At 38.5% G+C, this 11,220-nt stretch overlaps 2 protein-coding genes across 2 annotated transcripts in view; one reads left to right on the top strand and one right to left on the bottom strand.

Annotated features, from left to right (window-relative positions):
* Nucleotides 1-1,105: 1,105 nt before the first annotated feature.
* Nucleotides 1,106-1,823, top strand: LOC131427766 (cytochrome b-c1 complex subunit 6, mitochondrial). The gene is made up of 3 exons (XM_058591228.1): nucleotides 1,106-1,216; nucleotides 1,294-1,409; nucleotides 1,485-1,823. The coding sequence occupies exons 2-3, from the start codon at nucleotides 1,326-1,328 to the stop codon at nucleotides 1,656-1,658; spliced, it is 258 nt and encodes an 85-aa protein (XP_058447211.1). The 5' UTR covers nucleotides 1,106-1,216; nucleotides 1,294-1,325; the 3' UTR covers nucleotides 1,659-1,823.
* Nucleotides 1,824-2,080: 257 nt separating this feature from the next.
* The window catches only part of LOC131427764 (rabankyrin-5), a 42,319-nt gene continuing 33,179 nt past the window's right edge, over nucleotides 2,081-11,220 (bottom strand). Inside the window, exons 4-7 of the mRNA XM_058591225.1 lie at nucleotides 5,115-5,249; nucleotides 4,784-5,022; nucleotides 2,566-4,728; nucleotides 2,081-2,499 (exon numbers count right to left, since the gene is read on the bottom strand). Of these exons, the coding sequence (XP_058447208.1) occupies nucleotides 2,367-2,499; nucleotides 2,566-4,728; nucleotides 4,784-5,022; nucleotides 5,115-5,249 (2,670 nt within the window). The 3' untranslated portion in view covers nucleotides 2,081-2,366. The remainder of the gene's footprint in view (nucleotides 2,500-2,565; nucleotides 4,729-4,783; nucleotides 5,023-5,114; nucleotides 5,250-11,220) is intronic.

The following is an 11,220-nucleotide window of genomic DNA, read 5'->3' on the forward strand; positions in this document are numbered from 1 at the left end:
TTTAATACGAATTTCCCAAAAAGCAAAATAAAAACTTTTTCGTATGAGCAATCTATTAGTATTTTATTGCAGTGACGAGAATTAAAGTCTTTGTCTCATTGAATCTACCATTCTACAGCCATAATGTGTTGGAATAACATCTTTTAACATCATTTTATTGTTGAAATTTAATTTTATTAGTGAATACAGATAAATACAGATTCTTTCTAGAGAGTAATAAAGATTTCCTATGAAAATATCTGGCCCAAGCAGAGGGCATTAAATTGAACCAAAGACATCATATTAACAAGATATCCAGCTCTCACTTTTCCCGAACAAATCATTTTTTGCGCCCTCAGGTGAGTCCGCATCGAATCTCATACATAGAATGAAATGTCAAATTCGTGCGCGCCAAAATAGCAGGGCTGCGCACCCATACAATTGACATGATATGTTGAATGTGACACCGTGCGATGGCGTTGCTGAACTGAATATTGATTTCGCTCCAAGCTGACAGGGTCTGATTGAACGCAATGAACGTGGCCAATTTTTTGGCACTGGGTTAAACATGTGATAATGACAGCTTTAATTGATCTCTGCGCACCAGGGTTGCTCTTTTTTGCTTTTTTTTTCTAAAAATTGGCAAATAATTCATGACAGGTTGATTTTTGTTGTTTTCTATAAACATTTGAAATATTCGAAACATTTCCCATTGAAATTCCCAGAAGGCTACACGCACAAGTGACAGTTTTTATTTATTTACTTTCGTTTTAGATTGATGTGCCCTGGTCGCTAGAATATTCAATTATTTTGCAGTGCGAACCAAAAGACTAAAATCGTTATCATCATTGCACACAAAAAATTTAATAATTACTGAGGGAACAGCTAATTTAATATTAAAAGCAAACTAAGCAAGAAACAGCCACTTGCTGATGTGATCCTTGAAAAAATGTAATGAGCTTTGTAAAATTAGTTTTTTGTACTTGTTTTTCTTGTCTAAAACCATAGCAGACCCATCTCATCTACAAATGTTCAAACTACAACTTTGTTGGGAATTTTTCATATGAATTTTCATCTTAATCATCAAAACTTGATACTTTCATGCGTAGTATTCAAAACATTCAAATTTAGTTTGGCATCCCTGCAATGTACTGTCAAACACTTCACACAATCTCAGACTGATTTGTCAAGTTGGTTATATCATCGTTCGGTGATAGCAAAAATCGGTGATTTTTAGGTAATTTGTTGGAATAAGAGTAAAGAAAAATCCAATGATATTCTCATTATTCTCCCTTACATGTTCGTGTGTTGTAGATCCTGCCGCATCCTAGATCAAACTATCAACGATGGCTGCTAGACGATTTTGGTCGTTTATCCCCACAGTCAAAGCCCAAGATGATGATATAGTCGATCCACAAGCTGTACTCCGCGTAAGTAAAAAAAAAAATAGGAAATAAGAGTAGTTATATTGACGATTGGAAATTGGACCCCTTATTTTTGCACAGGAAAAATGCGCACAGGGAGGACACGCCACTCAGCTTTACGAAAAGTACCAGGCGTGCAATGATCGCGTCAACAGTCGCACTCAAACCACGGAAACCTGTGTAGAAGAACTGTTCGACTATTTGCACGAGTTGGATCATTGTGTCACGAAAACTTTGTTCTCCAAGCTGAAATAAGGAATTTATTGTATTCGGTACATAGAGCGTGGAGTAACAGCAGTAGTGTCATTGCACCGAAAACCTGATATGGCGTAATTGAGCTCATTTAAGTATATTGATTTATCGAATTGGATATTGTTATTCAAAACCAAATAATTTCCGAAATAAAGCGTCTGGAAGCAATCCGTTGTTACTTGTTTTGTTCGTTGGAAGAGTCCATTGTAAATTGGATCAAACAGTTTGCTCGTACTCCGTAAATTGGGATCAGCTAAACAATTACATAAGTCACATTCGTTTTGTCAGTACGTAGCAAATGCTGAAGGTCTTAGCAAAAGTTGGCATATTACATGTCTTGCACGAATACGATTGGTTGAGAATTGATTGTTTTCTGTGCGATGTAGAGCGGTGATATTAATTTGCAGTGAGTGAAGAACAATAGCTTAAAGTTTGGTTTTGTATTTTTCTGTAATAATTGAATATATTGTGAATATCTTGACATTCTTGCTAAATACTCGAATACATGTTTCCATACATACAATAAGCTTACTGTAAAGCGTCAGCGTTTAAAAAAACGCACTTTGAAATATAGAATTGTTCGGTTTGTTCGGTCGAAATCGGATGTCGTTTGCTATAAACGTCTTAGGAATTGAGATGTTTTTGAACACTACATTTCCCAAAGTGAGAAAGTGTAGTATGAAATGTTGACGAAATCTAAAAAAACAAAACTTACGCGCCGCTGCCAATCTGGAACACTTCGAAGCAAACGCAGCACACTCGAACCGGTTTATTCATACCAAACTTGATTATCGGAACGTCATTGTTGGAACATCGACTACACAGAATGCGGCCACAGTGGCGACTGTTTGTTGAAGAAAAAAAAGAAGTTAACATGCTTCGTAACTTATGAGCTGCTCATGATACTTACCAATGATGCTTTCTCATCGTGATGGTAAACTTCGTACCGCATTCTTGGCAAAGTTCAGAAGAAGCCCAAGGTGACTCCTGAGGCAGTTCATCTAGCAACCGATGCAGCAACTGATTGGTGGCCAATTTGAAATTGAAAATGTTGACGCCCTCCTTGTTCTCTGCCCCAAGACAAGCGCCATTTTTCACCAGAATTCTACACAACTGAGCCTGTCCTCGCATGTATGCCAGCAGCAGCGGAGTGTTACCCTGCAAATCCGGTGCATTAATTGGGTATTTAGGCATGCATTCGATAAACAATTCCAGGATCCCCGCAGCTGTATTGTCTTTACCGCAGCGACATAACTCGTGTAGAGGATTTCTTCCTTTCAAGTTGACAGCTTCGGCATTGAGTTCGGACTCAGTGAGAAGCTCTCGCACGACCGAAATGTGACCTTCCCGAACAGCAATGTGCAGAGCGTTATTGCCGTCCCCGTCGACGGCATCAAAATCAGCCCCATTCTGGAGCAGAGCAGATACCGCCGCTAGCGTGCCACGTTCGGAGGCTATATGTAGAGCGGTTTTTTGTGTGGCGTCACGATCGTTCAGTCGAGCTCCCGCTAGAATTAGATTACGTATGAGCATTTCTTTTTCCGATGCGGCGGCCAAATGTAACGGTGTGGTCTGGTTAACATCGTGAACACGGGAATTCACGTCAACGTGGATGGAAAGCAGAAACAGAACAGATTCCAAATCATCTCTCATTATGGCCAAATGAAGGAAGTTTCGCCCTCTTTGGTCCATTTGTTCCGCCGCATTCGGCAGCCGCTCGAGGATATTTTGCGCAGCTTTGTTGTTTCTAACTTGCAACGCTGCAGCAAACGGCGTGTTTCCGGATTTGTCGCGAATTTTCAAATCAATTCCCGGGTGGCACAGCAATATTCCGATGATTTCCTCGTGTTGATTTTCGATCGCAATATGAAGCGGTGTTTTGAGATCGCAATCGATGGCATTGACGTTGGCTCCGTGGTCGATTAGGGTGTGAAGCACGTTTCGCAGTCCCCACTGGCAGCATAAATGCAATGGAGAAGCTTTATCTTTAGCTTCGTCCCCTCCCTGGCCTTGCGCTCCCGGTTGTCGCGGTGAATCCAAATCACAACCACTTCGTATGAGAAATTGAGCAGCTTGTTCTTTGTTTTCGTCGATAGCACGATGTAGCAGAGTCTGTAGGCACCCCTCGGGACCTGGACCCCAACAATCCGTATCGACACCGTGCCGCACAAGCACCGAAGCAATCTCGAACTGCTCCGACTCCAGAGCAGACCAGAGAGGACAATCCCCTTTATTGTCCGGAGCACTAAACGACACACCACGACTGCACAGAGCATCAACAACATCCGGCAAACGACAATGGATTGCCAGTTGAAGAGGAGATTCTTGATCCGCTGTCAACGCATTCATATCGGCACCTTGATTGAGAAGAAAAACCGCTGTGTTTGAATCCTCCTTGAGAATCGCTTGATGCAACAGCGTCATATCCTGTCCATTACGGGCATTAACATCGGCTCCACCCTTTATCAGCAAAGGAACTAAATCATTGTTGCCTAAGTCAAGGGCTAAACTCAATGGCGAATCTCCCAGTGCATTCTTCAAATTGAAATCCACTTGTTCCGCTTGTTCTTCAGAGGCCAATTTATAATTGATAAAAGCATTGATCACATCTGCACTGTTCGATTCAACCGCATAATGTAAGGCAGTTTTCAGTTCCGCCACGCCCGATTGCAGATTGGGTGAAGCTCCCTGTTCCAACAGAGCACCTACCAAACTCGGCAAATCGTTCATAGCGGCCACATGTAATGGCGTTAGTCCTGCTTTGTTGATGTGGTTCAAATTCGCGTATTCCGTCAGGAACACCGCTGCTTCCTCGAGCTTGTGTTTGGCCAACGAATGGAGCAAACTGTCGCCATTGTCGGAGCTAATAGGATTAGGTCTCGCTCCTTTCTCCAGTAATCTACGTGCTAGATCGAACGGTGGTCCGTCGGAATGAGGTGGCATTAAAGCAAATTGCAAGGCACATTTTTCCTCTACCGTACGAATGTTGGTATCCAGGCTCAGCACGCCGTCACTGAGGAGTTCATCGATCATGTCCACATTCTGAGAGGTGATAGCAATGTGTAGCGGTGTGCTGAGAAAACGATATTAGTTTATAAACACAAGCATTAGGAATTTTTCAAACTTACTATCCTTTTGTATTCTGTACGTTCGGATCAGCTCGTCGTTTCAGTAATTGTCGGCCAATGTCCAGCATGTCGCGGAACGTCTCCGGATCCGCACTTTTCTCCGAATATACACAAACCAGATGCAGTGCCGTGTCGGAGGTGTCGCGTGTTATCAAATCCACGTTGCAGCCCTTGTCTAGCAGATATTGTGCTGTGAAACCGTCCCCTCGTTTGATGGCGTCGATCAGGAGAGTGCATCCCTAGGTACAGGTTAGAATTATTATTATTATTATTATTATTATTATTATTATTACAACTGCTTTGGTTCGACTGCTTTGATTTTTCTGCTTACCTCTGAAGTAAAGGCGTTAATATCGGCTCCACCAGTTTCCAGAAGAGTTTGCGCAATCGCTTTGCTTCGTCCCATCAGGGCTAGACCTAGCGGTAATTGTCCTTGAGGTGAAAGGCTGTTAACGATTTCGGATAACTGGAATGAGATGAAAATATGTTTTAATCAGTACAATCGACAAGGCAACGAAGATTGAGAAACGAAAATCGAATAACGTGACCGGTATTTCGAGACTTGAATCTGTTTCTTACTCTTCAAATATATCTAATTTGGCAGGCTATATGCACCTGTGGAAAGTGGAGTTAAGTTGGTGTAATTTCTCAATTACATCCGTAGCAAAGCAACAAACAGACAGTAAACAGTCGTGTGACGTTCATGATGACAGGCGTATGACGTGGTTCCGAATTGTTCATAGGGAATTTGTTTTAGATTAGAAATAATTCACACCTTTGATTAGCATTGATATTTGCGTCCATGTTAAACAAGAATGCCAGGTCAATTTTATTACTGGACATCTTTGGTTGAAGATGTCCTTTTCGCAGTTTCAGTGCAAGGTTTACCGTAGTGTACAGGTTGTTCACGAAATTGACATGTAATCAGCTGATTCTTATAGGTAACTAGCGATTTACAAGGATGTCTTTCGCCCTGACCACAAATTACATGAAATGAAATTGCCTTATGCAGTCGCATACGTAACACTAGCATGCCATTCCGGAGAAAAATTCGGCCATACTTCCTTTTCGATGGAAAAAATTTCTTAGTAGTGCGATATATTTTCTCGAACGAAATGATCGCTGGAATGCGGGGGAAGATCATGTACACGTACTTCCATGGCATCATCAAATACGTACACACGGATTTTGTATTTAACATTGTCATACTTGACACTGTGTACCTCGTTGGTAACCGAAGCGAATGCAATTGCATCTCTTTTACGCTTAAACATAATGTACACAAAGTTAGACGCCTTGTTGAATTTGATCTCATTTACATTACTAACGTCTAGATGCATTCGTTCTTTAAATTTAATTTTAATTTCGGTTGCTGTTGGTCTAACTTTACAGCGTTTGTAACCAATAGAAATGGAATTTGGTCTTGTATTTCTGTACGACTTTTGCGACTTGAGGCCAAGCGTTGTCATGCAGGAGAATAACTTTGTTATATCTTTGCTTGTATTCCGGCCGTTCTTCTCGCAATGCACGACTTAAATGCATCAATTGCAGCCTATATCGTTTGCCCGTTATAGTATCGCCTAGTATAGTAAAGCAGCTCATAGTACAGAACACCCTTTATGGTTCTACCAGATGCCCAACATGTCCTTCGAACCATGCATATTCTGCTTTGGTGATGATGTTGAGGTCGATGGCAACAATTGACCGGGCATAGCGTAGTATTTTTTCTTCTTGCGGTTATCAAAGAACATACATTTTTCATTCCCATTTCATTCATTTTGGTTTAAAAAAACTCTTTCTTTGTTGACTTTGAATCAGCTGCTCGCAAATTTTCATTTCATTTTATTTCCTTTCAACGTCTCTCGGTTTCAGTTCATAAGACACCCAACTACCTCGCTTCTGAATCATTCCCATGGATTTTAATCGTCCAGAAACTGCTTCTTGAGTCACTTCCAATGATTCTGCAAGCTTCCCTTGCGTTTGACTCGGATCTTCATCGAGTAATGCCTCCAACTATTTGTCTTCAATTTTTTTGGTTGTCCAAAGCGAGGTCTGTCTTCAACGCTGAAATCTCCATTCTGGAAACGTTGAAACCATTCCATACATGATTTATCAGTTGGAGAATTTTCTCCATAAACATCCACAAGCATTTGATGCTTGCGCACGTTTCTTTCAATTAAAACAGAAAACTGAAACTTTCCGCGAATGCTGCCAAGTTAACACAAAATTTCTCATACCTTATATAGTAAAAAACAAGTTTTTTTTCAAAAAAACTAGAAACAATACGAACTGAATATTAATGACAGATGTCTAACTTAATGAAACTATCGACATCAGCTGTTACTGTTCAATATTCAAAATGTTTTGTTGAAATTCAGCGAGAAAACAGCATAAAGCATATGTGTATTATTTCACGATTCTTTTCAATATATAACCACAACTTGGTATCAATACTCCCCACTGATAGTGAACAACCAGCAACAATGTAATTGTAATTGTATTGTGTATACAGATTGGAATCGCTTTTGACACTTCAATTGGCATCATAACAATGTCTCTCCACTGATTTTTGTGTTTTTGTTTAGTAAATCGGAAATAATTTCCCTCCACCAATCAAACTTCAATCGATTGATGAACAAAAATGCTTCAGATCTTAGCTTTAAATATCCCGGAAATGTCAGAAATTTCGCAGCTTTTTACGCGGATTTCCGAAGTTATGCGGTTTTTTGGGCGGATTTCTGGAGCCACGCGGTTTTCTTGTTTTGTCTTAAAAATTCATGGAACGTCTGGAGTTATCCCGAATTTTTTTAAGTCAATACTTTATTTTTGATACTTTTAGATTACCAGATCCAGATTCAAATTTTCATGCATTTCTAAGATATTTGGCATCAAAAAACAAAAGTTTTCTTCAATTTTGCGGGTTATATAAAATTTTTTTTGAAATCACTAAAAAAGGTCAACAGACTTCACGCGCGTCTGGATTGTTTACTATTTTCACTGTATAATTTACCGCGAAAAGTGGTTAGTTAAATTATTTATGAATTTACTTAAAATCTATCGGAGTAACATTTTCCTACTATTTATTTACCACACCGTTGTTTTTAAAAGTGTAGTATAAACGGATCTTTGCGATAGATTTTTATCATTCAATTTATAATTTTTTAAAAACAAGTAATAACATTGAAGGAAAAACGTGCTTAATTCACCTAGCAGTGAGATGATACCTTTTTTTATCAATTCGCATGTGTTTTTTGCATGAATATTCTTCAGTGTTTCAGTTTTCATGAGCGTCGTTTCAAGCGGCAATTTGAGATTTTAATCACTCATTACTCTGTAATGTCGAAACTGCAAATCGGATCGAATTTGAATCTAAAAGTGAGACAATCGATTGAATATTGCATGAGATGTCGAAATAAGTTCCACTTTAGAGTTTACGGTTATTTACGATACTTCCAGATCCGGTATTCAGGAACCAGCCAAACCGATTCTTAAGCCATGAATTGACTTGCGCAATAAATTGCAATATTTTTGAGTCCAATTTTAAAGCTTTTCGGAATTGTCATCTTCTATATCGCTTTGAATTTTGAAAATTCATCATCCTACAATTCCAGAATCGAAAGTCAGAATTGGATAATATTGGATTTATTTTAATTTGAACTTTTGTTTCTGAAATTCGATTTGGCTTTTTTTGAGAAAACGATTGTGCTTTGAGAAACGATTCGATACTGGAACCGAAATTCAAAATTCGGTGTAGCCGAAGTCAGACAAATTCACCTGAGTAGCTGTAGTAGTTTACATTTGTTCAAAATGTTTGAAAATCAATGTAGACACCGTAGTGCGAATTAAATTCTTGGGTGCCTTCCGAAACGAAAACTGAATACAACCAAAAATGAAATAAGTTTATTTGGTAATCGACTATCCAAATCTGCTAACCCGATAAACCTGATTAATTTATGTGAAATAGACATTTTTATACTAATCACCCTGTATCTCCGAAACCGAAAGTTGGATCTGACTGAAAAACAAGATGTTTTATAGAATCTTAAAACTTTTCATTTGAATCTTAGATGATTCTTAGATTTCATTTGAATCTTAGATCGGTTCAGCCATCTACGAGAAAAATTAGTTACACAGTTTTAATTTCGTTTCACATATCATCCTGTAGTTCCGGAACCAGAAGTCGGATCCAAACACAATTCAGGAACCTTGTTTGGGAGCATAAAACTTTTCATGTGAATCTGAGTTAGTAGAAAACGGTTTAGCCATCTTCGAGAAAATTGAGTTGAATTATTTGTCACACACGCATTTCCTGATCTCGACGAACTGATTCGAATGGTATATGAGTATTATGTTCTTCAAGCATTTATTGCTGTAAGTAGTTTAAATCAATATAATTATGGAATTGCTTTCAACTCGAAAATGCTGCCAACATCTGGTTTACATATGTCATATTCGAACGATTATGTTGCCAAAAACGAACCGTGCTAAAATCGGTCGGAGGCAAAATATCATGCTGTACACAGTTATTTGGGTACTTAGAAACAAATGTATGTAACAGTATAAAAAATCGTGTTTTATGTTGCTCCCAAGCATTTCTTTGCCAGACAGCTCTCAAAACTTCTACTGCTGGAATAGGGGAAAAAGTCGCTTATACAAAAATTTCGATATCTCCGTTGAAAATGGACGGATTTTAACAATCTATGGCTTGTTGGATAGGTATTACCATGCGGTATTACCATTATTCAAGGTCAATTGTGACAGATACTGTCAAAAATTTGACTCAAAAAGTAAACATCCGATCTCAAAACCATTCTATAGCGTTCAGGCTGACGGGGAGACCTTTCATTTGCGACTAGTTTGATCAAAATCGGTCCAGCCATCTCTGAGATCTCGACCTCTTAGTTGACAACACACATACAGACACACACACGGACATTTGCTCAGTTCGTCCTGTTGAATCGATTGGTATATGACATTCGGGCCTCGGAAAATTTTCAAAAGTTTGAGCGAATTCTATACCTATTTTTTATATTTATAAAAAAAGGTAAAAAAACGGATAAAATTCAGAAGCTAGATGGAAATAGATAAGAGACCATATTATCGTAAAAGGATGAGAAAATATTTAAAAAAGTTTATTTGTTTGAATAAACTCTAATAAGCACCCAAAAATCGTTACAAACATAAAAATTACCAGAATATTTTTTTAAGCACGCTGTAGCTCGAGAACGGTAGCATATAGCAAAATTTTGATAAACATTTCATCGGAACTTTAGCGTTCTTCCATAAAATTTTGTTGAAAAAATATTTAAAATTTTTTTTTCAAAAGTTTACGTTATTTGGAATTACATATTTTCCCCATTCCCATTCGAAAAATTTGACAGTACATGAAATTTTCGAAATAAAAAAAAATAATTTTGATGCCAAAAGGCTTAGAATTGCATGAAACGTCGAGATTTAGTGTCATCTCGAAAAAAAATTTTTTTGAAAAAATCGACTTTTTGGTACTTAGAAAAAACACCAAAATTCAAAATCCCAGAAAGTTGATTTTTTCAAAAAAATTTTTTTTTTAGATGACACTAAATCTCGACGTTTCATGCAATTTTAAGAGTTTAGGCATAAAAAAAAATTTAGATTTTGGAAATTTCATGTCTCCCCCCTATGGTGCTTTTTCAAAATCGAAAATTTTCGAAACTTAACCGCCGGGCAGCACCCCTTACGCATGTACGATTAAGCTCAAATTTTGCATGAGGACATTTTTCGAGGTGCTTAAACTTTTAAGCCCTAGAGCTTTTACGAAATTAGAGGTGATCCCAAAATATTGGCACCCTTATATATAAGAGCGGTAAAAATCAACGTGTTTTGTCGGTTATGTCACTTATACCATCATATCTCTGGAACCAAAAGTCACAGCCATTTGATCTTTGAACTTGATCAATGGCCCGACAGTAGCTTTCAAATGAGCCCAAGTTTGTTAAAATCGTTTCAGCCATCTCTGAGAAAATTGAGCGCGTAAACATACAACGCTTTTTGTCGGTTACGTCACTTATACAATCATATCTACGGAACCAAAAGTCACAGCCATTTGATCCTTGAACTTGATCAATGGCCCGGCAGTAGCATTTAAACGAGCATAAGTTTGTTAAAATCGGTTCAGCCATCTCTGAGAAAATTGAGCGCGTTCAAATATCTTCGAAAAGTGCACACACATACACATACACACACACATACACCCATACAGAGACATTTTCCGATCTCGTCGAACTGAGTCCAATGGTACATAACACTATGGGTAAACAACCCCTTTCTGTGATGCATGTGGAAATGCCGAAGATTACTCGGTCTCTAGTAGCAGTATGTATTGAACTAATAATCTTTCCTTCCCAAGAAGATCCGCATTCGGATGTGTCCGGCGTCGGTATTGATCAGCATGCTATTCC

This window comes from Malaya genurostris, chromosome 2 (assembly GCF_030247185.1).
Source record: "Malaya genurostris strain Urasoe2022 chromosome 2, Malgen_1.1, whole genome shotgun sequence".
NCBI classification, from domain to species: domain Eukaryota; kingdom Metazoa; phylum Arthropoda; class Insecta; order Diptera; family Culicidae; genus Malaya; species Malaya genurostris.